General features: G+C 60.5%; 1 protein-coding gene across 10 annotated transcripts; it reads right to left on the reverse strand.

The window, feature by feature from the left end:
- Positions 1-1,128: 1,128 nt before the first annotated feature.
- On the reverse strand, positions 1,129-27,853 carry MAST3 (microtubule associated serine/threonine kinase 3). 10 transcript variants are annotated; one of them, XM_048287814.1, is made up of 29 exons: positions 27,759-27,853; positions 24,776-24,807; positions 23,356-23,436; positions 15,413-15,501; positions 15,081-15,153; positions 14,879-14,899; positions 13,610-13,688; positions 12,782-12,939; positions 11,112-11,187; positions 10,470-10,679; positions 10,286-10,387; positions 9,654-9,786; positions 9,085-9,152; positions 8,652-8,737; positions 8,309-8,517; positions 7,876-8,014; positions 7,533-7,665; positions 7,257-7,422; positions 6,921-7,022; positions 6,522-6,644; positions 6,109-6,218; positions 5,820-5,965; positions 5,353-5,585; positions 5,041-5,241; positions 4,731-4,957; positions 4,505-4,627; positions 4,238-4,374; positions 3,805-3,986; positions 1,129-3,697 (listed from the first exon to the last, which is right to left on the reverse strand). In XM_048287814.1, exons 1-29 carry the CDS (start codon positions 27,795-27,797, stop codon positions 2,679-2,681), a joined length of 4,497 nt encoding a protein of 1,498 aa, XP_048143771.1. In that variant the 5' UTR covers positions 27,798-27,853; the 3' UTR covers positions 1,129-2,678. The 10 variants fall into 10 exon arrangements, with proteins under 10 accessions (XP_048143771.1, XP_048143770.1, XP_048143779.1 ...); XM_048287813.1 differs by having other exon boundaries at positions 3,805-3,989; positions 27,759-27,852; XM_048287820.1 differs by having other exon boundaries at positions 2,982-3,440; positions 3,805-3,989; positions 27,759-27,852.
- Between the last annotated feature and the right edge of the window lie 100 nt (positions 27,854-27,953).

Consider the following 27,953-nt stretch of genomic DNA (forward strand, 5'->3'; position numbering starts at 1 on the left):
CGGGAACGGGGCACAGCACCGGGATTGAACCGGGAACGGGGCACAGCACCGGGACTGCACCGGGAACGGGGCACAGCACCGGGATTGCACCGGGAACCGGGCACAGCACCGGGATCGAACCGGGAACCGGGCACAGCACCGGGACAGCACCGGGAACGGGGCACAGCACCGGGATCGAACCGGGAACGGGGCACAGCACCGGGATTGCACCGGGCATGGGGCACAGCACCGGGATCGAACCGGGAACGGGGCACAGCACCGGGATTGAACCGGGAACGGGGCACAGCACCGGGATCGAACCGGGAACGGGGCACAGCACCGGGATTGAACCGGGAACCGGGCACAGCACCGGGATCGAACCGGGAACGGGGCACAGCACCGGGACAGCACCGGGAACGGGGCACAGCACCGGGATTGCACCGGGAACCGGGCACAGCACCGGGATCGAACCGGGAACGGGGCACAGCACCGGGACTGCACCGGGAACGGGGCACAGCACCGGGATTGAACCGGGAACCGGGCACAGCACCGGGATTGAACCGGGAACGGGGCACAGCACCGGGACTGCACCGGGAACGGGGCACAGCACCGGGACTGCACCGGGCACGGGAATGCGCTGGGATCGCACCGGGAACCGGGCACAGCACCGGAATTGCACCAGGGTTGCACTGGGCACTGGGACTGCACCGGGATCGCACCGGAACGGGGCACAGCACCAGGCACTGGGGCTGCACTGGACACCGGGATTGCACCGGGAACAGGGCACAGCACCGGGACTGCACCGGGCGCTGGACACTGGGCACAGCACCGGGCATGGGGCACAGCACCGGGACTGCACCGGGGACAGAGCATGGGGCGTAGATTTGGGAATGGGGCATGGCACCAAGCATGCGGCACTACCCTGGGCACAGGTCACGGCTCTGGGACTGCACCAGGGGTGCGGGACACTGCTCCGGTGCCGGAGCCAGGCTGGGTGCCAGCCATCCCAGTGCCACTGCAGGGCCACCTCCCCTCCCCTCCCACCTGTGCTGCGGCCCCGTTCACCCCTTGCCATCGCCCCCAGAGTGGGCACTCGCTGCCCTGCACACTCCAGTGCCAGCCCCCCCCCGCCTTCTCTGGACACCACACTCAGCGCAAGGGACAATTTTAATCCAACATAAAACTTCCCGAAGGTACGAACAGAGCCGGGCACTGGGCAGGAAGACACAGTACCCTTGGCTTTTAAGACATTTTCCATTTAAAAAATCCTCTTCCCACCCTGTCCACACCACCGGTGTGCAGCCGAGCCCCCCATCCCACCGTGCCAGTGGGCAGGGGGTGCCCAGTGTCTCCCCAAAATCCCGCTGCCTTCCCAAGACCTTAATACAGAGAGTGGAGGGAGAAGCAAAGGAAACACGGAGCAGCTCTGGTTGCTCGTTTTTGGGAGGGTTTAACAGCACCAGTTGAACGGGAGAAGCGGGATACGGAGCCTGGCACAAACCACACGTGCACAAAAGAATCCAACACGCAGCCCAAAAATCCACCGGGGGCACGGTGACGCCTGATGGCAGCGGGGTCGGCAAACCAGGGATGTCCCCCTGTCACCGTCACGGTGCTCGGAGCACCACGGCACCAAACCACGGCGGGGGAGGGGGGAAACCGGAACATGCATCAACAAATGGAAACGTTTATATCCCAGAAAACGGTAGAAATGGGGGAGAAATGCTGGGTTGAGCTGTTGGTTGTTGGGTAAGGAGCAACAGGAGGGGAAAGAAAGGGATGAAATTCTCAAATTACAACTGAGGCAGCACAGGCGCTCACTGGGCTGGGGAAGTTGGTTTTTTTTTTTTAAAGAGAAAAATTGGGATCTTGTGGGTGTCTGTGCACTGACCAACCAACACCACGGGATCTGGTGGCAGAGAAATGGAAAGAGCAAAAACTGACCCTAAAAATCCCATTAATATTCCCATCTGGGGAATGTCTTGGTTTTTCCCACCTGGAAGGGCCAATGGAGCCAGGTGCCTGTAAAATCTCCAAATAAAACAATTAAACCCTTTTTATATCTCCTGTAAGCTTATAAAATGATCCATATGCTCATCATCTGATGATCCATATGCTAAGAATATCCCGCCCTCTGCATCCCAGCCCAGAGCACCAGCATGTGGGGGATGTTGCTATGGATTTGGGATTTTGTTTTAATTTTAAATATTAGAATTATGGGTTTCTTAGGAGATCCGGGGTGTTTCCAGCTAGAATTGAAGTTAAAAAGTAGGGAAAAGCGAGTGGGTTAGAAAACAGTGGGCTGGGAGCTGGGAGACGCACGGAAAAGGCTGGGACTCCCAGAGCTGGGTTGGCCCCTGCGACAGTCCTGCACTGCCCGTTTAGCTTATAAAAAGTAATAAATTAATTAAGGAATATTTGCATCGAGTCCTTTCTGTACACAGAGGTCGGGGCCCAGCTGGGGAAACGCCGCTGCCAGAAAAGCTCCTGCGTCTCTATAAAAATATGAGCATCTTTCAGGGAGTACAAAAAGCCTTCCAGGGGGGCGAAGTACCGGGCCACAGCCGGCCCGGCCAGCGCCAGTGTCCAGAGTGGCTCCGGGGACGTTTGTCTCATGGATTTGCCGCACAGGATGGGGTGTTGGGGAGGCACTGGGATGCCACAGGGAGCCTGAACCATCCCTGGTGCCAGCGTGGGGCTCAGGCGTGCTTGGCCCCGCTCCACGTGCCCCGGGGAGCCGGGAGATGAGCACCCGGCGGCTCCTGGCCCTGTGCTGGCACTTGCCAGTGGCCGCTTGATCCCTCCCTGCAGTTCCGCTGCTGCTGGGAGCCACGGTCCCGATGGTCACACCCATCCCACCACGGCAAGGAGATGATGCTGTTTGGCTGCTCAGTGCTGCTGATGGGGTAGGAGCCCTGGCATTCCCACTCGGCCACCGCCGGCTCCTGCTCGTCGCTCTCCGAGCCCTGCACGGCGATCTGCGGGACCGTGCTGGGCTTTGGCTTCGGTGGCGGCTCCGTGCCACCGCCCTGGGCAGCCGTGCCCTGCCCTTCTTCGCTCTTGCCGCCGTCTTCGCTCCCTGCCGCTGTCTCCTGCTCGTCAAAACTCACTTCTTGAACCGCTTCTTGCTTCTTGAAGGAGTCCCGGCGCTCCGACAGGTTCAGGCGCCGCATCACCACCATCTCCTGGTCCCGGTCGTGCCGCTCTCCCAGCCGGGAGCTGGCGGGGTGGTACCCGTGCTCCCCAGGGTACGGCAGCGTGTCTCCCTCCCCGATGGGCTCCCCATCCAGCGTGGACATCTCCAGCCCCAGCTTGCGGCCGCCGCCGGTTTTCTTCTCGGCCAGGATGGTGACGATCTTCTCGGCCGACTGGACGCGCTTGAGGAGGGGGGAGCGGGGGCAGTCGGCGCTGCGGGGCCGGGAGCTCTGCCGGACAATGGTGGGGGGGGACAGGGTCTTGCCCTGGAAGGAATGGGGGGTTTTGGGGTACCCATGGAGCGGCGATGGGGAGCGCTGGGGGGAAGGCGGGCGCTGGGCCGAGGAAGGGGTGCAGGCCAGGGGCGAGGGGGGGATGCTGCTGGTGGATTTGCGACGTCCCACTTTGTAGCGCGGCCCACCCAGTTTGGGGGCCAGCCCGTGCAGGGAGCTGGGGCGCACGTGGCCGGCGGGTGATGTTGGGGTGCTGGAGGAGGGAGAGGTGCTCTGAGGGGACACAGCATCTGCCGTACAAAGAGAAAAGGTCACTGTAGGGATGGAGGGACACGGCCTCCCCGAGGGACACACAGCATCCTGCCCTGCCCCGAGCCAATATCTTCCCTTGGGGTACCTGAGGGCAGGTCGGGAGCGGGGCTGCGGCACGGCGTCGTGGGACCTGGGGACAGGCTGTGCGTGGGGGACTCCGGGAGGCTCTCGCTGGAGGACAGAGAGTGATGAAGACCCGAGGAGAAGCTGCGGCTGGTGTGCAGGACCGACGACTGCTTGGAGATCTTCTTGAAAAGGGATTTTCTCCTGCTGGGGGGGGGGGGACAGGAATAACTTTGGCTTCTTCTTAAAGCTGTTAGCCTCAAGCTTGCTGACCTGGTGGCAGCAGGACCAGACCCCACTGGACATCCCAGTATGGCAGATCCAGAGAATCCAACCCAGTGCCAGCAGGGCCAGACCACACTGGATACCCCGATATGGCAGATCCTCCAGTTCCTGGCATTCCTCCAGTTCCCCACGCACTGGGACAAACACAATTCTATCCTGGTTTTACCTACCTGTCTTGGCCATCCCTTTTCCTGCTCTTTTTACTCCTCCGTGCCATTCTTGTCTTGGAGCTGTTCTTCCGTGCAGGACCAATTTTAATGGAGGTGTTTTCCAGGGCAGTGGTCCGCAGGGCCACTTTATTCCCACTCTGAGGGGTGGAAAAAGAATCACCATAGCACTGGATCCAAACCAGCTCCTGCCTCAGCTGCCAGCAAAGGCAGTGCCAGGGAGCTGCTGAATTGATGCCCTGGGAGAGCAGAGCAGCTCTGGTCACCCACCTTCAGCAGCAGCTCCACGACGTCCCGGTGGACCAAACCCAGCACGGACTCGCCGTTCACGTGTGTGATGAGATCGCCCGCCCTCAGCCCGGCCTCCTGCGCGGGGCTCCCCTCCTCCACGCTCTGCAACCCAAACACAAAGATTTTATTTGGATGCAGGCTTCCTCCTGGGGTTTTCCCACTGGGAAAGGCAGTGTCTGGCACCACTAGACCCCAGGGCACATACCCAGACCATGTGGTGGACAGTGTAGACGTCGCTGTCGCCCATGTAGACGCGGATGGCTCGTAGGGTGAAGCCGTACTTCTTCCCCGAGCTGTGGATGATGATGGGCGGCCGCAGGCTGGCGATGGCCAGCGAGGAGTCTCGGCTCGGGGAGGAGTCCCGGGAAGAGGGGTTGGACGAGAGCGAGTGGGGCGAGATGGGGCTCATCAGGGGACCACCACCGAAGTCATCTGCAAGCAGAAGGAGCCGGCTCAGTCCGGCAAAACCACGTGGCAGTGGCCATCCAGCAGGATAAATCACACAGCACACAGACCTGATGTGATGATGAGGGACAGGGCTGAGACGGAGGCAGATTTGGGCACACGGCTGCCCAGCGAGGCTCTCTGCCTCTCCGGCACATCCTTCTGGGTGCTCAGCCGACGGCCCCCGCTCGGCTCCAGGCTCCGGGGAGTCGAGTTCTTGGTGCCAGTGCTGTTGCTCCGCAGGCGGATGCGGTTCAGGCTGACGAGATCGGCTGCACAGAGGGGAGTAGGGAGAGTTTGGGGATGTGGAGAAGCCACCCCGTGCCATGCAGGACCCTGGCTGCCCCCAGAGCATCCCACACTGGCGCCCACAGCCCACACACCGGATAACGCCGACTGCTTCACCGCGCCGCCAGGCCCCGCGTCCGAGTCTCCCACCACAAACTTCGGTCTCTCCGGCTTGGAGGATGCCACGCAAGGGCTCTCATCCTCCGAGGAGAAGGCAAACTTGGGCATGGTGTCCAGGCTGAGGGTGCTGGGCAGTGCGGTGGGGCTGCGGCTCCGCTCGTGCCGGGAGGCGTACGGCGTGGCGCTGCCAGACGTCCAGGAGCGGAGGCTGCGTGGGAAGAGCAGGAGGGCTCAGGACAACCCAAGATGGGTGAGGGGGATGGCACTGAGCCCCTGCAGCACCCCAGGACATGTCCCACTGACCTCACTGAACCCTCAGTAAGGACACAAACCCTCAGTGCCACCACAAACCCATGATGTCAGCACAAACCCTTGGTCCTGGCACAAGCCCTGGGCACTGGCAAGAGCCCACACCAGCAGTGCAGCCCCCCCGACCACGCACCGGGGCTCGGTGCCCGCTGGCCGGCTCCTGTCCTCATCTCCCGAGTGCCGGTCCCACCGCTCTTCTTTGTCATCACAGTGACTCCGGTCGGAGGAGGAGAGACTGAGGGTGGAGTTGACGGCCAGGAACTCAGAGCTGCTGTACACCTGAGGAGGAGAGGAGCCATCAGCAAGGAGCAGAAATTGGGGAATCTGGGTGCTCTGGTGTCAGCCAAGACACCGATGCTCGGCACAGCCGCACTGGTTGCAGTGCCAAAGTATTTTGGATGCTGCAGGAGGGACTGGAGCACCTTGCTGAAGCGGTGGGAGCAGGAGGAGAACTGCCCGATCTCCACCGATGATTCCTCGTCATTGGTTTCCTCATCCTCCGAATCCAAGTGGCGATACCTCTCGGAGCGAGCTGAAAGCAAGAGCCAGAGGGGAAAGGGATGTCACCCTGCCTGCAGAGCTCCATGTCCTGCCTGTAGGGCCAGGTGGGACCTACACCCACGGGGTGACAGCCAAGTCCCAAATCCCAGTGGAGATTTGGGGGGAGGAAGCTGGTAAGGGTGAGCAGTCTGGAAAGAGGATTGTATCTGTTTCGTGATATGGGTTGTAAAGCAACCAGCTTCCCCCAGGAGATTTTCATCCCCCATGGGAGCATCCAAAGTGCAGCGGGGATAATGGATTGGCAGAGGGGGAAAAGGAATGGATTTGGCCTCACTGTCAAAGTAGCTGGTATCATCCTCCGACTCCAGCTGGGGGATGAACTCAGCCTTCTGCCGCAGCAGCCCGTTCCAGTCCAGATGGAGGAAGAAGGAATGGTGCTTCACCTCATGTGCACCACCTGCCAGGCAGAGAAACCCGTGTCAGGGACATGGGGCAGGAAGGACCTGGGATGCTCCTGCTCCCATCCCAAACAGCACAGTCTCTCCTCCACACACAGCAAATGGCTTAAAAAAGGACAGACAGGAGCCCTGTGCAGCCTTCCTGGGGGGAACCCTGAGCAGAAGACCTCCTCTGAGCACCCTCAGTGTGGTAGGACATGCTTTGGACTCAAAGCCATGCAAGCTTGATGAGAATGGAGGTGCCAGGTCACCCCCAAGGGGGCTGCCATGCGTACCAGTGCCCAGGCGCTCGAGGGGACACTGCCTCAGCAACCGTGTGATCAGGTCCTGGGCGTCTGCAGGGAGAGCCTCGTCCCCTTCCGGCCACATAATTTCATCTGCAAGGAAAAAGGAAAAGAGATTTGGGGTGGCTGAAAGGGTTTGGACACTTCTGGGCAGCAGGAAAGTCCCCCGGGAGATGCAGCAGGGGAAGGGCCCTCCCAAAGCAGGAAGTCAAAGCTTGAGGAGCCTCCTCACTGTTCAGCCGGGTGTGACAGGAAGGAACGAAGCTTCCCACGTGTTAAAGGACAAGCCTTGGCTGCTGGGAACACAAACTTGCCCCTGACACTCACCACTGATGACCTGCCCGAAGAGCTCCTCGGGGGTGTCTCCGAAGAAGGGGACGCAGCCCACCAGGAACTCGTAGAGGATGATGCCCATGGCCCACCAGTCCACGGGCTTCCCATAGCCCTGGATGAGGATGACTTCAGGGGCGATGTACTCTGGAGTGCCACACACCTGCATGGGAAGCAGGGCCTGACACCTCCGCAGGGACCTTTGCAACAAGTCCTGAGGTGGTCCCAGACCCCAGCGATGGCAGGTCAGCCACGTGGAGCAGGACCTCGTACCTGCTTGTCCATGAACTCCCGCGTGTCCTTCTCCATGTGCCCTTCGTAGAGGTTCGTGGTCATGTTCATCAGGCCGATCTTTGACAGACCAAAATCTGTCAGCTTTATGTGGCCCATGGAGGTGATGAGCAAACTGCAAGAGAAGACAGACACCCCACAATGCTGCTGTTTGCTCCTGTGGAGACTTGAGATGGACCAGCCACACCCCAGGACCTCTGGTCCTGATGCAACAGCACAGAACCAGTCTCTGGGCAACAAAACCCGTTCTGCCCTTCCCTCTTGTCTTTCCCTTTTCCATCCAAAGCCAGCCCCACCCTTGCTCAGACCTGACCCACATCCTCACTTGTCAGGTTTGAGGTCCCGGTGGACGATGCCGTAGTTGTGGAGGTACTCCAGGGCAAGGACGGTCTCAGCAAAGTACATCTTCGCCATGTCGACGGGCAGGGGGCCCATGTTCTTCAGCAACGTGGCACAATCCCCCCCTGTGGGGACACAGGGGGATCAGAGAAGGCAGTGAGGCCAGCAGGCCCAGCGGGCTCCCAGCCAGCCCCTCTGAGCAGCTGATCCCCAGGCACGGGGCACAAACACACTCTGAGGTGACCATGGCCACCACCTTCATCAAGGTGGGACTCAGGATCCCAAGATCATCTCCTCGTGCTTCCCTCTGCTTCCCTGAGCAAAGCAGGGCAGGAGATGTCCAGGTGTTGTCCTTGATGCTCAGACTTTGATATCCTCCCCTCCTCCCTGCACCCTCCAGCCCCGAGTCCTGCTCTCACCTTCCACATACTCCATGACCATGCAGAGGTGTCGCTTCGTCTCGAAGGAGCAGAACATGCTGACCACGAAGGGGTTCTCGGCGAAGGTGAGGATGTCCCTCTCCACGAACACCTGCTGGATCTGGTTCCTCAGGATAAGGTTCTGCTTGTTGATTTTCTTCAGGGCAAAGCGCTGCCGCGTCTCCCTGTGCCTCACCAGGTACACAGCCCTGGAGGAACGGCCGGACCTCAACACACATCCTCCAGCCACCAGCACTGACCACCCCACACCGTGGGGCTCGGACAGGGAGGGCTTTGGAGTCATTTACAGGTGGAGACAACTGATAGGAACTCCCCAACTCACCCATAAGCCCCGTTGCTGATCAGCTTGATGGTCTCAAAGTCCCCCTCGCAGGGCTTCCTCCGTGGGACGGTGACTGAGGGCTGGCTCTGAAGAAGACACAGGTTTTTAATGTTTCCCATTTGCAAGCAGGAATTCACCCAGCACCATCATGTACCACCTCCAAAAGCTTCTTTCTGCCAGAGCCCTCTCCAGCTGCAAACCCCAAGCCAGAAGCCCAAGATGCTCTGCAGATCAAGAGCCCACTCCGAGCTCTGTCCATTCAAGAAGCCAAATGAGGGATTGTGAGATCTTCCGCTTAGTACATCAATCACCCTTGAGGACAATCCAGATGAACATCTCCCAGTCTGGGACAGTTGCAAGGAGCTCTGGTGTGGGGTGAGGCTGGGGGAAGCCGGAGGCAGCAGGTGGCACATGCAGGTGGGACCACACTCACCTCACAGGTGTCATCGTTCTCCGGTGTGATGGTGTTCCCGCTGTCAAAGTGATCCAGCTGCCCCATTTCTGCAGGTGACAGGGATGGTTTTCACTTTCCTCATGCTTGACCCCCACCAAAATCACCCCCTGCCCAACCACTCTCCTTCCAAACTCAGAGACCCCGTGGGGATTTAGCCACATGCTTTGCTCGAGCTATCGTGTGGAGAAATTCAGGTCATGACGTTAAGAGGTTCAACACAAGGTTAAACATTTATATAATTCTTTTTTTGATAGTCATTCCTGCGTTCTCCAGGGATTACGATTCCCCCCCCTGTGGCCATGGATTAAGTGGTTTTGAGCTTAATCTGCTTTGCTGAACGTGTTGGAAGTAACAATAAGGGATGTGGGGCTGGCTAGAAGGACTTGGCCATCGTCCTGGTCCTGCAGTGACTCTCCCACCATGACACCAGCTCAGCCCTACAGGTCTCCCTGACAGCTCCCAGTGCTCGATTGTGATCACCAGTGGCCAAACTGGGAGTCCACATCCTGCTGCAGACCTCAGAGCCACCAGCCCAAGTGCTTCCCTACCCTCCAGTGGGTCCTTGACGAGCCCCAGTTGGCTGATGATGTATCGGGGAATATCGGTCTTTATTCCCTGCCCAACTTTGGCGTGTCCTTCTGCAGCTTCCAGGAGATGGTAAAACTCCTCTGGGTCGAACTCCTGGATGGGGAAAACCAAGCACAGTTGAGGAGAGAGATTTTGCAAAGTTAAACTTCTCCTCTAAGCCTTGCAGGAGACACCTGTAACTGGGGACAGGCCCTGGACACGTCGTTTCCCTGTCATTCCCCATGTCAAGGGTGATGGAAAAAAAAATGTAGCTCTGTGAGTTGGCTTTGGAAGGAAAACAAAGGGAGATGAAAATTTCATCAGGAACAACAGCACAAGGTGAGTGCTTTAGAAATTCAGCACATCAGCTAAAAAATAAAGCCCTGAAAACCACAGAATCACAGTTTGGTTTGGGCTGGAAGAGACCTTAAAGATCATCTCATTCCAACCCCCTGCCATGGGCGGGGACACCTTCCACTCTCCCAGGTTGCTCCAAGCCCCATCCAGCCTGGCCTTGGGCACTTCCAGGAATCCTCGGGCATCCTGGAGGCTTTGCCTCCTCTCCAGGCTGGCACAGACCACGAAAGACAAGACAGGAGCTTCCATGTCTTACCAGGCACTCCAGAAGTCGAGCAGGGCGGGAGATGATGATCAGCAGCTTCCTCACCAACTGGTCAATGAACTTCACCTCCTCGCTCTCGGAACGCTCCTGAGCCTGTAGGGAATGGAGACAGATGCCAGGTGTCCCTTGGTGGCCTCACAAGGTGGCACCAGGCAGGGAACTGCCCTGTACTCACATCTCGGAGCATCTTCTCTAGTTTCTCCTGCAGCTCCATGAAGTAGCGGGAGGTGATGAGAGCTCCCTGGGACTTGGCCAGGCAGTCTCGGGCCAGCTCAATGATCTGGTGGTGGATGAAGCCCAGCACCCCATCAGCCAGGGGCAGGGTGCTGCTTGGGGAGAAGTTGGTGATGGTGTCCTGCAGGCGCTCTTCCATCTGGGCTGTGGCCTGCAAGGCAGAGTGGCTGGTGATGTCCAGGAACACATGTCCCCATGCCATGGGTTTGGCCAGCCAGGATCTCATCCCAGCACCTCCTGCACTGGGTTTGGCCAGCCAGAATCTCATCCCAGCACCTCCTGCACTGGGTTTGGCCAGCCAGGATCTCACCCTTCTACCTCCTGCAGCTCAAATATCCACATGCACATCATGACCCCACCTGGGACCCAGCAGACTGCAAAAAACTCCACCAAAGTCTCCAGAGACCTCTGCCTGCTTGTGTGATGGGGCAGACCCACAGGTTTATTGCATCTCCAGTGTCCCCAACACCCCCAGGATCCATCCACCCATGCACTCCACACTCCCGCATGGAGAGGTTGTTCTGGAGAAGGTGCTGCCAGGATGCCAGGGAAGCACTGACATCCCCCAGGGCCCGGCAGTTACCTTGGGGAACCTCTCCTTGTAGACATGGTTCATCATCACCACCTCATTATCAAACGTTCCGCTCGTCCGTCCAGGGCTGCAGAGGGAGGAAAAGTGGTGTTACGAGGCTCAAGTCATTTACATCTATGCAAATAGCCACTACCCCTGGAGAGCAATTTGTTCCCTCCTCCTAAATCCTGATTCCAAGCGGCTAAAGCTCATCCAAGTGGAGTCACCATCTTTGGGCCAGCACTCCCAGCAGCATCCCTCCCCCTGGAGGTCCCTGGGATGCGGTCTAGGGAAGCTTAACCTCCTGCAAACCCAGATCCCCAAAGACAAGTCACTTGGAAATCCAGAGCTGAGAGGCTGCTCCATCAGCCACTTGGCTTTGAAGAATGAGCTCATCCTTTCCTTCCTCTGGATCCCACAATTTCTCGCCATCGTTGCCCTTTCTGCAGCTCACCAGCAAACAAAATACCCAACCAAACCTCGTGGTGGACACAGCAATCTCCATTAAACATGGTTTTCCTCCTTCCCTCACCCAACACTTCCCCTCCCAGGGCTCTGCCTGGTGATCCCATTATGCAAAGCAAGTTGCAGGAGCAGCCAACAACTCATTAACCACCATAAAATAATAAATATGGTGATTAAAACCAGCCCCAGCCCAGCCCCAGCCCTGCCCCAGCCTTTGCTGTGCCAACTGCAGAGCTGGCATCTCCTCAGTGAAAACCTTGCCACCTACAAACCCCTGTCAGATAATTAATCTGATTTTAATGAAATTCCGGCCGGCAACATGCCGGGCTATGGTTCTGCCTCTGGCAGCAAAGAGGGTCAGGAGATTTTTCAGAGGGAAAAGAGGATTTAACCAAAATATCCCCTGCAAGAAGCACAGGCTTCTGGTGCTGGACAATGTGGGTGGCTCACTGCAGGATGTGACCTTGGAGCAGCAACGTGGAGCTCAGCAGGTCCAGCTGAGGGTCAGCTCACGCAGTGCCGTGGCCACTGGCTCGATGTTTTCTCTGAATTTTCCTCTCTCCAGCCCACAAATTCCCGTTCACCTGAACTCCTTGTGGGTTTTTTTGCAGAGGCAAAGGCCTGCCCCAGCAAACAAAAGTGATGTTTTCTGATCCAAGCCCAGAAATGGGATTTTTATGTTTTAACAGCAGGTCAGTCATACAAGGATGATCACTGCTTGAGCTTCTGCTTGGTGGTCCCCTCCTCACCACCAAAATCATTCAGAAAACTGAGAAGAGGCTGCAAACCAACTCCTGTGGAACAAATCCTGCTTTCTCCAGCTTCAGCCCTAGGACACAAGTATTGCCTGCTGCCAGGAGAGCAGTGCCACATCCCAACAGCAAAGAATATGCTCAGAACCAGATCTTAATGCCCATGGAGCATAGGATCACAGAATCATGGAACAGTTTGGGACACCTTCCACCAGACCAGGTCGCTCAGAGCCCCACCCAACCTGACCTTGAATATTTCCAGGGATGGGGCACCTACAACCTCAAGCCAAACTCTCTCCACTTCCCTGCAAGAGGCAAACCCACATCAGGGTTTGGGACAGGCTTAGCAGGACCAGGACACCCCAGGAGCAGCTCGTGAGAGGGCAGAGGATGCCCTGGATGTGCCAGCACCCGGTGTATTGTCCTGGCAGCTCCGTGGGTGCCTTCCCACCATGGGTGCCCCACCTGAGGCTCCTGGATCGTGGGCGCAGGCAGGGCGAGTGCCTGCCCTCCTCGTCCGTGACGCTCTCCGTACTGCGGAAATGCTTAGAAAGGAAATGCAGCTCGTCGGGGGTGGGCTGGTACGGCAGCTGGTGCAGGCGCTCCTGGGAGGATGAAGATGACTGGGAAGAGAGAGAGGGATGCAGGAGATCAGGGGAAGGGTCCGTGCTTCCTGGTGTTGGGGTGGGAACCAGCAAGCCCATGAGGGAAGTGTCCCTTGGAGTCTCTTAGGAGGCTGCAAACACTGTCAGGCAGCATGGTCTGGGCTTGGGAGTGTGAAATGTGGAGAAGGGCAGTCTGGGGAGGTCTGCACTGCCCACTCCCAGCCCCAGCTCCCCCATTCTCCCACTCGGTCTGGCTCCACTGAGCCCCATCCCTTTAACTCCAGCATCCCCAGCAGCTCAGTCCTGTCACACCCAGGGATGCTCTAATGTCCAGGGATGCTCTAATGTCCAGGGATGCTGTAACCCCAGGAACACTGTAACCCTAGGACACAGTAACTCCCAGGGATGCTGTAACCCTGGGGATGAAGTTAACCCAGAGATGCTGTAACCCCCAGGGACACTGTAACCCCCAGGGACACTGTAACCCCCAGGGATGCTGCAAGCCCTTAGCCAAGCCCTATGACTTTCTTAAAAGCTCATTTGGGCAGCAGGATGCAGCTAAAGCACATGGTCCTTTAGAACCCAGCGCCGTGGGGCTCGGGAGGCATTTCAGCAAAAATCCTGAGGTTTTAGGATCTTATCATCTATTGCCATAAATCATCTCTTGCCATAAGAAAGCAAACATTACCGAGACTGTGGAGCTGGGGGTGTTGGTCCCATAGCCAGAGGAGGGTAACGAAGCCAGTGACCACCTTCTGCCATCAGCCCTGTGAGCACAAACGTGACCATCACATACAGGGGAAAAAACCCCAACATCCGAACGCAAATCAACAACATCAGAGCCAAACACTGGGGAGCAGGACACAGGCGTGGCTTGAGGAATAAAGCCTCAAAACCTCTTTTCAGAACAGACTGAAACTGGGTGAAGTAAGGGCTTTGCAGGGGAGGGGGCCTGTGCTGAGGCCACGGTGTGCAGGGACAGTGGCAGCCAGCAGGGTCACTGCAAAGGGACAGCACCGGGACTCTGTGGAATCCATTTCAGAAGGGGCAAAAAAAACTGCCTGCGAGAATCTGATTTTTAACCAGAGCAAAATTCAGCCTGCTGGGAGTTTTCTTGGTGAGAAACTGGGATTCCCAAAGACCCATCCTGAGACAGGAGGCGCCGGGGAGTAGAGCCTGGCCATAAACAGGAAAGGAACCGCTCATACGCAGGCGAATGCTTCCTCTCGGAGATGTTTCCAAGGGATGGGGACATATCCAGGTCAAGATGAGGCCCTTCACCTCCCACTGCCATTTCCCGTGCGGGGTCAAGGACAGCAGGAGCTGGCAGGGTGCCACATCCAGCTCCAGCACTCGCAAACTCCTGACCCCACAGCCTGGCTGCTCCCTCTGTTACAAGTGTGCAAACCACCCCAGAGCCCCCGGCGTTTTTCCATGCCACGATCGATGGGTTAAAATCAGCCACCCGCCTCCATGTGTGCAATTAATTAATTAGTTAAACGGGGTTTTGGTGGCTGCATCTGGAGCAGCGTGGCCTGGGGAGGGGATTCAGCAGGATCTGCCTCTGTGGGGACCTGGATGAGCATCCATCCCCAGACTCTTCTGCGAATCCATCAGGAGCACTCAGAGCCCGAGATGGGGCTGAACACATAGCCAGGGGTGATGTGATGGGAACAGAGATATTTCTGCTCCCAGAGCTGAAGGGAGCCCAGTCCTGGTGCAAAACTTCCCCCCCAGGGATGCAGACAAAGAATCACAGAGTCCTAGATGGGCTTGCATTGGAAAGGACCTCAAAGAGCCAGTCCCAGTCCCTGCCATGTGCAGAGACACCTTCCACTTGACCAGGTTGCTCCGAGCCTTGTCCAACTTGGCCTTGAACACTTAGAAAAGAAGGTCCCTGATGATGTGGAGCAGACACCTCCCCAAAATGCAGCCCCTGCCCAGTCTTGGTACTTACCTGTCAGTCCGAGGAGCATGGCTGGGGTGGTGGGAGGAACCAGTCACGGCAGAGCAAACACCACCAGGCCAGAAACCAGGCAGAAGGAAAGCAAAAATAAAAGCAAAACAAGTCACTTGAGATCAACAGAACAGTTCCCTGGTGGGGGAATGATCTTTACTAGTGAATATTTACTGCTCTGGGACTGGGGTTGGGAGCTCACCTGCGAGCAAAGGGGAAGTTGATGGAGGTGCTGGCAGAGAAGTTCCGTGGGCTGTCCAAGGGACTGCTCCCAGCTGCAGGGAGAAAGGGGGAAAATTCATCCTGAAACCCACCCCAATACAACATCCAGGGGTGCTTGGGGTTGCTCCTTCAGGGAAAGAGTGTTTAAGTCACTTCCCAACCTATTTCCCCCTGGAAAAGGCACCTGGCAGCCAGGAGCCAGTCCACTGCTGCTAACAAGGTGCTGAAGCCCTCCAAGATATTCGGGTAATTTTGGGAGATGCTGCACCCATCCGCTGGGCTGGGTTGGGAGATGCTGAACCCATCCCTTACCTGTTGGCACGGAGAGCGGGGAGAGAGGCCGCGAGAGGGTCGGAGAGGGGGTGCCCACCACTAAGCTCTTCCTATTGCTGCTTCGGCAACTGGGGAAGGAAAAGAGGGAATTAATTTAGGGAATCAATGACAGCCAGAGCTGCACGGGCTCAGACATGGAAGGATCTGCCTGCACGTGAATTCCTGTGCCAGGGAGCACGGCTGCTGTCACTCCATTAATTATGGATCTCCTGCCATGGGAAAGATCCATCCCCAGGCCTGGCGCTGCTGGAGATGGGCTGACAGGGTTATTTTTAACAAAGAACTGTCTCGTCAAGGTCCCACTTCTAGTTTTGGCTCACTGGGGAGGGCAGAGACAGGCGGCGCCTTGGGCAACAGCCCCAGGGCAGGAAGAGAAAAAGGGATGTAAAAGGAGGAAGCGGTGGAAATGCCAAGTGGCCACAACCTGAGCTGCTCCATTGCATGGAAAATGCCCCTAGTTCCTATAAATCTCCCTACCCTTGGTGGTCCCCATGTCACAGCAGAGAGGACAGTCCCAACCCCCTGAGACCTTGCAGTGTCACCAGGAGGTGGTGGGAATTTTGCCCCGGCTGGGCCGTGCTCTGTCCAGCAGCAGGAGGGAGCCACGTGCACCAGCACCAGGCGAAAAGCAGCCCCAGCACCCTGACACCCCAAAACTCCACAAAAAATCCCATCCTGGTACCACATCCCACAGAGCACCTCGGCAAGGCCACATCCACAAGTACTGAGTCTTCATATCCCTGTCTCCATTCCCACCCTCCCAACTCACAAGGTTTCAACCCTAATAGGAATTTTGTTTTTCCTTTCAGCCCCGAGTCCAAGGCTGCCTTGCAAGGGTGGCTCAGCCTCGGAAATTCCCCCAGGGATGCTGCAGCCCCATTCCTGTCATGCCCCACTCCCACATTTCAACCCCCTTTAAAACATGATGGGCTCATTTAAGTTCTCCTTCACTCTGCCAAGAGGAAGCTGCAAATATCCACGGCACAGAGCAGAAGCTCAAGCATGAGGACAACCCTCCCCTTCCTCTATTTCCGCTTCCTCAGGCTGCGGATTCCGCAAAGACACCGAGTTTCCTCACCAAGCTGGGAACAGGAGCCCACACAGATGCTACTAATTAAAGGACATCGTTTAACACCATACCACGGCCACAAACACCCACAGCACTGAGGGGACGAACTGGAAGCGAAGGGATTCTCCACGGATCCCAAAAACAGACACGAGTGGCAGATGTGGCATGAGGGTGTAAAGGACAATGATTCACAACAGGTCCCTGCAGGTGGATGTACAAGGCACTGATGGACAGCCAACGCCAGCAAGGCTTGGTCAGAGCTCTACAAGTGTGGTCAGAGCTCCAAACACATGGACAGAGCTCCACACGCATGGACAAAGCCCTACACGCGTGGTCAGAGCTCCACACCTGACATCCAGCACCCCTCACCTCCCTCTGGCATCTCCCCCCTGCGGGGCTCCTCCTGCTCTGGTTTTAGTGGGGCTAAAACCAGGAGCCCCAACTCTTCTGAAGGTCTCAGCCACCAGGGAGGCTGCTTGAGGCCCCCAGACCCCTCCTCTGCACCTCCCTGCACTCAGGAGGAGGGGTCTCTGGGTGTCCCCCTGGGACACACATCCTGTGACTGCTCTGAGGTCACCTGGAGCTGCAGTGACCCTGGAGGGCTCAGAACATTCCTCTCAGCACCTGGGCTGAGCTGAGATGTTGGGAGGAGACAGAAACCTTTCCCTCCCTGAACATTTATCCCTTCCTGGAATCACAGAATCACAGAACGGTTTGGGTTGGGAGGGAACTTCAACATGGTCTTGTTCCCACCCCTGCCATGGGCAGGGACACCTTCCACCACCCCAGCATGCTCCAAGCGCCAACGTCCAACCTGGTCCTGGACATTTCTGCCCTTGGACATTTCTTCCAGGGATCCAGGGGCAGCCACAGCTGCTCTGGGCACCCTGTGCCAGGGCCTCCCCACCCCCACAGGGAACAATTCCTTCCCAATATCGCATCTAACCCTACTCTCTTTCCTGCCTCCGGTGTTTGATTTTCTCACTTAAACACAGGCTTGAGCCCCAGTTAGAGCTGCAAACTCACAGCCCAGCACCCACAGCCTCGGCTGCTGCCAGCTTCATGTGCCGGATGGGAAACTGAGGCAGCGTGAGCAGCCCTGCCCCGCCACCGCAGCGGCACAGGAAGAGGTTTAGGAACCAGGAGGGCTGCAAAGAGCTGCCAGCTCTGGCATTGCTTCACTGCCAGCCCTGCCACAGGGACCGGGGTGCGCGTGCTTCCGTGTCCTGAAGAGCGGACAGCCCGGGGGACGAGGGGCTCACCTCTCCTCCCTCGGTTTCATTTTGGAAATGAAAACAAACCTTCAGTGAAGCAAGTTCCAGTAATGGTGACACGGAGCGAGCCCGACGTTTCCTGTTTCCGCGCGCTCCACCCTCGGCTCCCACAACCATCTTGCGCCACTGTAACCCCCCTCCGCCTGACACATCATCTACAGCTGGTTCCCATCCTTCCCGCACGGAAACCTCGGGCTAGAAACAAGCCCCAGGGCACAGACGAGCTGCCGAACCCCGATGGAAGGCGCTGGGGCTGCTGCCCGCTCTGCCTCCATCACCTAATTGCGCGTTTGGTACCAAAAATGGAGTGGAAAATCGCTGTCAGCATCTCCCGCGCTGCTCGTGCTGAGGCTGCCTTGGCTGTGGCGCTGCCGCTGCCATCCAGCACTTGTTTCAAGGGATGTGGAAAGTGTGTGACAGCCAGTGTGACCCCAAAGCCTGGAGCAAAATCGTGTGTCACCCGTCGGGAGGCTGCCTGTGAGGAGGAACCGGCATCTCCCAGCGCCTGCTGGCACCACACCAGCACCCGGCCTCGGCACGGGATGTCCAGGGGAAGGAGATGGAGCAGAACCTGGCAGCTCCATAGAATCCTAGAATATCCTGAAGTTGGAAGGGATCCACAAGGATCATCGAGTCCAACTCCTGGCCCTGCACAGGACACCCCAACAATCCCGCCCTGTGCATCCCTGAGAGCGGTGTCCAAACATTCCTTGAACTCAGGCTGGGTACCACGATCAGTTCCCGGGGGAGCTTCCCTCGGGGAAGGGCAGGATGCGGCTGCACAACGCTGAGGTCTCAACCGGCAAATGGCTCTGCCAGGATCTGGCCGAGCGGGGATGGGTGGCTCGGGGTCAGCACTGTGGAACACCGAGGGTCAGGCAGGGAAGTGCACAGAGGGGCTGCAGCTCCCGCTCCTCTCCCGCGGGATCCGACCCTAAACCTCCCAGGACAGCAGAGCACCGCGTGCCCGATGCCAGCGCGGTGTCGGGCACTGCAGCCAGGTGAATCCGAGGAAGAAAACAGCCGGTTTGGGACAAAGTGGGTGCGGGGTGGCGGGAGCAGGGCGGGGTCGGGCCGTGATAAGGGAGAAGGCTCAATCTCAAAGGGCAGAGCAGGCGGCTCCGCTCCTGCTGCGTGACTGAGAGCACGTGTCTGTGCTCCCAGCTCCCTTCCTTGCTGTCCCCCAACAGCTCTAATGTGCCTGGAGATTTGGGGAAGTGCCATGGATCACCATGTCCTGGAAAAAAAACTGCTTTCCAGTGGGGTAAATTCATGTTTAACTTTGAAACCCGCTGAACCAAGCAGCTGCATCCCAAGTTTCTCCATGACATTTGTCCTCCACGACTTGTGACAGCACTGAACTCGGCTGCCCCCAGGGATGGGGCTGGGAGAGGGCTGGAATGGGGCTGGGATGAGGATCAGGGTCTGGGTGGTGAAATGCAACACTCTGCCTGGCACAGACCCCACCACATCCTCACTCTGACCCCTCATCCCACCCCAGCCAAAAGCCTGGCACTGTGGGTGATCTTAGGAACCCACCCTGGAGCACCAAGCAACACATCGGGCACCTCCCAAAAGCAAAATCCCAAATCCTCAAAGGGAATCACAGGGTAACAAGTTGGGTATAGACTTATTTATTTCTTTGCACTGCAAAAAAGCCTCAAGAAACTGCCCAGCACCCTGGGGTGCGTCCCTGCACGTCCCTGTCCCGCGGGTTCCCGGTGGTGGGTAGGAAACTGTACCTGTTAGATTTGCTGGGCTGTCTCCCTGTGGTGTTTGGAGCTGTTTTCCTGTGGTGTTTGAGGTGTGAACAGCCACGGGCAGCATCCACGGAGAAGGAGAACCCCGTCAGCATCGACCCACCAGCTCCTGCCCTGCACCGGCCATCTCCGCATCCCCCCACAGGAAATTAGGATCCCTCAAACCTCTTAATCCCACTAAATAACATCATATGCTTTCTGTTAAATAGGCCAGACCAGTCCTCACCGTGGATTCTAGGAATACCAATGAAAGAAGAGCAAATCCTCTGCCCTTCATGAGAATTACAGCCTCATCATGCTCAGCTGGAGACAGATGACTGCCTAGATCATCTTTCCAATTACACATCTCTCCCAGAGCCCCCCCCGGCTTGGCCACCCCAGACTGGAAAACCCCATCCAGTGCCTTTTCTTAATTATTAAGGGTCCTCTTCGCCCATCCTCGCACACTGGCAGCAGGAATTCCCACAGCCCAGGTGCGGCAGGCGCCTTCCCGAGCTGGGATGGGATGGGATGGATACATTTGCTAAGCAACCGTGTTGCTTTGTGCCAGCTCACACTGACACTGACAGACACCAACAATGGGAATCTCTCTGCTCTGCCTCCGCACTGGCTTCAACACCTCTGTTACACAAAGCCTTGGGAGGGTTTTATGCTTGGGCCAGCTACAGCACCCCAAACCTGCTGGATGGAGGTCCCAGCCTGGGGGGCTCAGCGGGTGCTCTGTCCCCCTCCTCGGGGACACGTCCCACCAGCCTGCCTGGGTCAGGCCTGGCCTTGCAGCTGGAGACCCGGGGTAGCCCCCCTTGCACCCCATTTATGCATCCCCCCACCACTGTCCCAGCCCTGCTGCCAAAGAGGGTGGGAGTTATTTGCCCTCCTGGAGCCCTGGCCCCTTCCCACCCCTCCAGGCACCCTGGGGACCCTCACCCCGGTTCGGGCCATGTGCCACATGGGATCCACTCCATCAGCACTGTCCACCTTGGCACAGGGGGTCACAGGGGTATTTCCTGCCTCATACATGTAGGATACTCCCCTTCCCCAACCCACACACACCCCAAAACACCCCCTAATGCCCTGGGACTCTAAACCCCACATCCCCCATGGCACTGGGCTTCCAACCAACCCACCCAACGCTGCACAGCTCACCCCACCCCGCCACACTCAGGATCTGGAGGGTGTTGCCTCAGTGCACAGCACCCCCCAAAAAGATGCAGCTATGGTGCACAGCCCCCCCCCCCCAACCCCCACACCCACATGTGACCTCCCCCAGTGCTGAGACCCCCCCAAAACCACACAGCCTGGTGCACAGCCCCCCCTATATCACACAATCTGGTTCTCACCCCCCATGCATTGCTGCCCTTCCCAAACCCCACCCTGCTGCACCCCACGATACACACGGACCCCCCCAAACCACACACCCCATTGTGCCTCCCAAGTGCTAAGACACCACCCCAAACCCCACATGTGCCCCCCCCCAGACCATACACTCCGCTCTCCTCCACCCTGAACACATCCCTGCATCCTCCGCTGCACCCAGACCCCCCAAAACACGCACCCCAGGGAGCCCCCGCGGGGTACAGACCCCCCAGCCCACGCACCACGTGTCCCCCCGGTGCAGAGACAGAGCCCCCCCGCCCAGCCACGCACACCGCTGCCCACCCCCCATGCACGGTGGCGTGCCCTGTCCCCCCCAAACCACGCGCCCCGATCACCCCCGGTGAAACCCCCCCAAGCCACGCACCCCGGCGCGGCTCCCAGCCCCAGCCCCTCCCGCCGGTGCCCCGCCGGTGCCGGTGGCGGCCGCCGGTACCTCTTGGAGCGCTGGAGGAGGGCGCCGGCCGCCCGCTGGCCCCGGTAACCGGGCGGGGCAGCTCCCCAGCAGCTCGGGTCCGACATCGCGGCCCCGCCTGGGCCCGGCCGCGTCCTCCGGCACCGAGCGGCTCCCCCGGCACCGAGCGGAGCCCCCGGGACCGTGCGGGGCCGCGGCGGGGGCCCGGAGCGGGGCCGGGAGCGGGGCCGGGAGCGGGGCCGGGCTCCCGCCGCCTCCCGCCGCTGCCGCCTCCCGCTGCCGCCCGCCCCTTCCCGCCCGGCGGCGACGGCGTTACCATGGGAACGGGCAGCGCCCCGAAAAGGGGTCGGGGTTTCCATGGAGATGGGGGGATCACCCCCAAAAGGAGAGGAAGTGGGGGGGGAGGGGTTTGCCACGGAAAGGAGGCAGTGGTACAAAACGCGGTCGGGGTTATGGTAGGGATGGGGCATCACCCCAAAATAAGGTAAGGGTTGGCCTGGAGGTGGGGCAGCACCCCAAGATGAGACCGGGATTACCACAGAGACAGGGCAGCACCCCAAAATGGGATCAGGGTTAGCCCAGAGATGGGGCAGCACCCCAAAATGGGCTTCAGGTTACCATAGAGACAGGGCAGCACCCCAAAATGGGGTCAGGGTTACCATGGAGATGCAACATCCTCTACTGATGCATTCGAGGGGCACAAATATCATCCCCTAAACCTGGGGCTTCCTGGGAGCACCTCCGAGGGCACCCACCCGCCAGCATCCTGGCAGTGCCCTGCAACCTCCTGCCCACACCGGCTTTCCTGTTCAACCGGAGAGATCCCAGCACAGACCCAGTGACACCCAGCCCCCTGTGCGGTGGCACACCATGGCCACTGGAACCTCCCGAGCTGTGTGGGATGGCATCGCCACACTCACCGGGCCAGTGCCACAGCCAGAAATCCTGGTGCTGCTGCTTTGGGCAGGGGTTCAGCACATTTCTCCTCAGCTCCTGCCCAGCAGCCATGAGACACCAGCACAGACTCCTTGTCCTTGTCCCCATCCTCATCCCCCTCCTTATCCCCATCTCATCCCCACCGTGAGCATCCCAAAAACTCTCTCCCCAAGGCCTCAGCTGAGCATTCACAAGGCCACGCTGGTTTTCCCACATGCTGCAGTCACTATGGGGCAAGCAGTGGCCAGGCAGGGCTAGCAGAGGGGGACAGCGGGCAGGGCCCCCGGGTGCAGGCAGGGCACAGGAAGCACCAGGCTCCTGCCTCCCTGCCCGCAGCAAATGGCTCTGCCTGTTGCTGAGCAGCGGCAGAGCTCCCCAGCGGATCCCGCTCTGCCGGCACCAGCTGCTCTCCCCGGCAGGCGGACGGAGGCACCGGCGTCACCCCCGGGTGCCGGGCAGGTGCAGCTCCGCGCCGCGGGTGCCACGGGGCACAGGGCGGGGTGTGCCCGCCGGTGCCAGCGCACCTGGTGCACCTTGTCCTCAGGGCAGAGCGCAGCTGGCACACGGCGCAGGGCCTGGCCACCACCTCCACCAGTGGGGCACCACAAGGGGCTTGTGGCATTTTGGGGGAGGTAAAGGGGGGGACACCCACCCCCCAGAGCAGCCCCTCCTCACCTTCAATTCACGGCGGAGCAGAAAAGGTGACAAAGGAGGTTTCCCAGGCACCATCCCCACTCCCACCCTGCTCCCATCACAGTGCCCTGCCCTGGCCCATTCTCGAAGTCTCCCTTCACAACAGGGGTGCTCAGAGCCTGAGCTTGAGCTGCTGCCACAACGTTCCCATTGGGGCTTCCCAAAATGGACCAATCAGCAGCAGAACAAAGCCAGCAGCACAGCCAGGCGTGCAGGGCTGGGCACAGACCCCGACCACATCACTCCATATGCCCCGTCAAAGACAGTAGTACCCCTTTTGGGGCGCCCCAGGACATCCCTGGTGGAGGGGACCCACCTTTCTGTCCCCATCTCCACCTCTCCCCCCTCATTCCCTGGAGCAGGTGGCCACGATTCTCAGAGAGGATTTGGGGGGGTCTTACCTCCAGGGGTGCAGGGTTAGTAAGGGGCTGCAGGGGCTGCAGGGGCTCAGCAGCGTCGGGCTCTGGCTGCTCGGAGACAAGCTGCAAGGCGAGACGTGCCGGCGCGGTGTCAGTGGGTGATGGATGGCGCTGGTGGCCCCTCGGTGGCACTGTTCCCTGGGTCTGGAGGGGGCCGGGGGCCCAGAGCGGAGGGGACATGGGCTGGGGGGTCAGGTAAGGGGAGTGAGGCAGAGCTGGAGGGGGAGCGCAGAGGACAGCAGGGACACTGCAGGGTCTAAGGCTGTGGCGGGGAACGACAGCGGGAGGTCTGGCGCTGTCGCGGGGGCTGTCACCGGGAGGGCCCGGGGCTGTGACTGCAGGAGAAAGGACCAGGACCTGTGGCCCGGGGGTGGGGATGCAGCGGGATAGGGATGGACCGGGATAGGCGATGCGCCGGGACGGGGAAGCAGCGGGACGGGGACGGCCCGGGGTCCCGCCGCCCTCCCCCGGTGCCGGTGCCGATGCCGATGCCGATGCCGGTACCGGCGCGCCCCGCCCCGGCTCCGACTCACTCCAAGGTCAGCGAGGGGATCTTCAGCCTGTCCCGACGCGACTTCATGCCGCCGCCGCCGCCGCCGCCCCGCTCCCGCTCCGCTCCCGCTCCGCTCCCGCTCCGCTCCCGCCGCACCGGCTGCCCCCGCGCTGGGCGGCTCCCGCGGGCGGGCGGCACCGGCGGCCCCGACGGGGCTCCCTGCTCGGCCAGCCGGGCCCGGGCCCGCCCCCGGCACGGCACGGCAGTCACGGCACGGCACGGCACGGCACGGCACGGCACGGCACGGCACGGCACGGCAGCCCCCGGGCCCCCGCGCACCCGACCCGGCCCTCCCGGTCCAGCGGCGGCCCCGATCCGGACCGCTCCTGGGATGTGCCGGGGCGCTGCCGCTGCTGAGACACCGCAAGCCCAGCACAGCCCCAGTACAGCCCCAGTGCATCCCTGACAGTGCCGGTATGGCTGCAGTGCATCCCTGACACAGCCCCACTGCTCCTCCCGTGCATCCCCAGCACAAAAACCCAGAGCAGCTCTGCAGCAGCGTCCTACCACACCCCGGTGTACCCCAGCACACCCCAGTACTGCTCAGAACACCCCATCACACCCCAGTACACTCCAACACTGCTTTGAACACCCCAACACACCTACAGCAGGGCATAGCACACCCCAGTACATCCCAGTACACCCCAGTACACCCCAGGAGACGCGCAGTTGGGTCCCTCCAGTACCAGAGAAGACGATGATGCCACTCCAGATTTGGAGACAACAAGGCCTGGTGCCATTCAACAGCCATCCCTGCTGCCACCCACAGTGCCAGTGCTGTGTCTCCAAGTGTGACCCTCCCGGTGACACCCCACCCCATGCCCTGGGTGACCCAGCTCGGGGACTTACGCTCTTCCTCGGCGTGGCAGGCTCAGCTCCTTCTGCAACAAGACAAGCAAGAGGTGGGGTCAGAGCGTGGCCCTGGGAGTCGGGGGGTGCCCACCAGCACGACCCCCACTCCTGCCAGCCACACCCACACACCCGGCAGCACCCCCACTGCCACACCAGGATGTCACCTCAGGATCGATCCCCACTCACAGTGCCCATGGTGAGGGTGACAAATCCCCCACCCTGGGCCAGCACAAGGGGACAACTTTCAGTGTCCCCAAGGCTGGTGGCCCCATGGCCAGGCCCAGGAGCGATGGCATGAGGGCAGTGGAGTGGGAGCAGCACCCATATGCCCAGCTGGAGCATGGCCCCAGGGTGGTGGCTGCACCCTGTCCCCCACCCCATCCCCCCCACCCGGATGCAGCAGCCCCTATGTAATTTATTTTTCCAGACTCTGGGAATATTTCTTGTGAGAGCTGTTTGCTCACAGGTGATGCAACAGGCCAAAGGGCAGCTGGGGACAGGAACCCAGGCCAGTGCCATCCTCCTGGTGTGTTGGGCACAATCCGGCTCCAGCACTGCTCTGGTGCCCACCCGTGTGCCACCTGCCACCCCAGAGAGTGTCACAGCTTCTGCCAGCACACTGTGAGTGGCACGATGTGGACAGGCTGCTGTGTACCCTGGCACACCGTGGGATGCACGGCCATGTGGCAGCTGCAAGTGCTGGTTAATGCCCCACCATTTCCCTGGTCCTGTGCCCACCGGTCCCGTACCCCTGAGCAGCTCAGACCCATTTTCATCACAGGCACAGAGCTCCCTGTGGGCAGGGACTGCTGCCACAGATGTGGGGACCCCCAGCAGCACCCGTACCCACCCCCCAATCCCCGGGGTACCCATGCCCTATCCCACTGCCCACGCCACGCAGCCCCTGTGGAAATCCCGGGATTGGGGCGCACTGCAACGCAGTGATGCAGCAGCATTGCCATGGCAACGGGTGACATCATGCCTGGGTGCACAGGGACTCGGCAGCCCCGGGGCCCACGGGTGCGTGTCTGCCCCGGGGTGGCGTGGGTGCAGGGACAGGGGACACGGCGTGGGTGTGGGTGTCCCTGTGCACCCAGCACAGGGTGACCCCAGGCCCGGGCTGGGGAAGGGAATAGGGGTCCTTACATGGAGAGGGAGACCCCCAGCACCCTAAGCCAGCCCCGCTGTCACCCAGCCCGGATCCCCACCCACACCCGGAGCTGTGCCCCCGGCGACCAGGCCCTGCGCAGGGGAGGAGGCAGAGGAGGGTCACGCTGAGGGTTTTACTGCTCAGCTGTGTGCAGATGGGACAGCGGGACAGAGGACTGTCCCCCATGATCACCCCCACCCATCTATGGGTACAAAAGCGCAGAGAACCCAACACCCTTCGCTGCCAGGGGCTCTCCGGCCATGCTGTGTCCCCAGGGACACCCAGAGCATCCCCCGGTGGCCCTGAGGACCCACGTGGGGCAGTGTCACAGAGCCAGTGCCCACAGGGTGCCTGATACACCCGTCCAGCACGGTGCATCTCCCATCAGCAAGTCCCAGTGGGAGCCAGGATTAACCATCGGCTGATCCCTGAGAGGACACCATTAGGGACCGCACTGGGGACAGCACCGAGGATGGCACCAGTGATGGCATCAGGTATGGCATCAGCGACAGCATCGGGGATGGCATGGGGACAGCATCGGGGATGGCATTGCTGCTCAGCGCTTTGGGATTAAGTCCCTGGTGGGAGCCCCTTCCCACCCCTCTGCCACGGGGACATGGGCACTCAGCCGGGTCCCACGGCTCTGCCCTTCCCGGGACTGCCAGGAACGACACCCACAGTCAAGAGCCCCGAAGCCCACGGCCGTGGCTCTGTCCATCCGCATCTGCGGGGAGGCAGCTCCCGCGCAGGGCTCTCTCCCGGGCTGAGCGTGCAGCGGAGCGCAGCTGCCCGCGGAGCTGCCAGCTCGGATGAAGGCAGCGCCGTGCCATCCTCCAACCGCCCCGACAGCTCCGCCCGGGCCCCCCGGATACTGCAGATGGGGATGGAGGCGTCAGGTCACCCGGAAAATCCGGCTCGGCACTCAATTCTGCGAGCCGGGGGGTCCCCGGTCATCACCCCTCCGAGCATGGCAGCGAGTGCCGGGCTCCTGCGGGAGCGGGTGCAGGATGAGCAGGAGGATGGGTATCCCTCTGCCTAAGGGAGCAGGAGCGCAAGGCAACAGAGGGGCTCGGCGCGGGGGGGGCTGGCACAGTGGTTCGGCACGAACCGGCACCAGGAGCTGAGCTGGACGCACCACGGTGCTCCCACGGGAGCCTCCACACAGTTGGGTACCCCCCACCAACATCCCGTGGCATGGCTGGGGCTCAGACCCTGCCCCGATCCCAGGCGGTGCCCGGCTCCTGTCCCACCTGTCACACACAGCACCCACCTCTGGCCCCCGCAGCACCCCTCCGTCACCCACAGCACCCACCTCTCACACACCCACGCAGAGCACCCCACTCCCACACGCAGCACCCGCTTCTCGCACACACACGCCGAGCACCCAACTCCCCCTCACAGCACCCACCTCTTGCACACCGAGAGCACCCCCCTCTCACCCGCAGCACCCACCTCTTGCACACGCAGCACCCACTTCACACGCACCCAGAGCACCCACTGCTCACCTACAGCACCCACCCTTCGCACACCCACCCCCGGAGCACCCACCTCTCAACTTACAGCACCCACCCCTCGCAGCCCCGCATCTGGAACACCCACCGCTCACCCCGAACACCCACCTCCCGCCCGGATCACCCACCTCTCACTCACAGCACCCACCTCTCACCCACAGCGCCCGCCCCCCGCGCCCCCGCAGCGCCCACCCCTTGCGGACCCGCACCCCGAGCACCCCCAGCCCGGGCTCACCGGGACCGGGCTCCCCGCGCTCCCTTCCGCCCCCGCCACGCCTGGCTGCGGTGCCGGTGCCCGCTGCCCGTGCCCGGTGCTCACCTGGAGGCCCCGGCGCCGCAGGATGCTGGGCTCGTCCATCCCGCCGCGTCGCCGCCGCCTCCCTCTGCGCCCGCTCCGCCCGGTGCGCCCGGTCCGCCCCGCCGGTGCGCCCGGGGCGCCGCCCAGCGGCCCTGCCGCGTCACCGGACACGCATCAGCACCGAGCCCGGGGCTGGCACGGCACGGCACGGCATGG

Source organism: Corvus hawaiiensis, chromosome 28 (genome assembly GCF_020740725.1).
Source record: "Corvus hawaiiensis isolate bCorHaw1 chromosome 28, bCorHaw1.pri.cur, whole genome shotgun sequence".
NCBI classification, from domain to species: domain Eukaryota; kingdom Metazoa; phylum Chordata; class Aves; order Passeriformes; family Corvidae; genus Corvus; species Corvus hawaiiensis.

Bases quoted from the DNA above. Each gene is read 5' to 3' on its own strand.
- MAST3 (XM_048287813.1), bottom strand. From the start codon at position 27,797: ATGGACGAGCCCAGCATCCTGCGGCGCCGGGGCCTCCAG. The intron at 10,680-11,111 runs GTAACTGCCGGG...TCTGCCTTGCAG, and splicing joins ACAAGGAGAGGTTCCCCAAG to GCCACAGCCCAGATGGAAGA. The intron at 9,153-9,653 runs GTAGGGAAGCAC...TGTCACCTGCAG, and splicing joins CGTCAAGGACCCACTGGAGG to AAATGGGGCAGCTGGATCAC.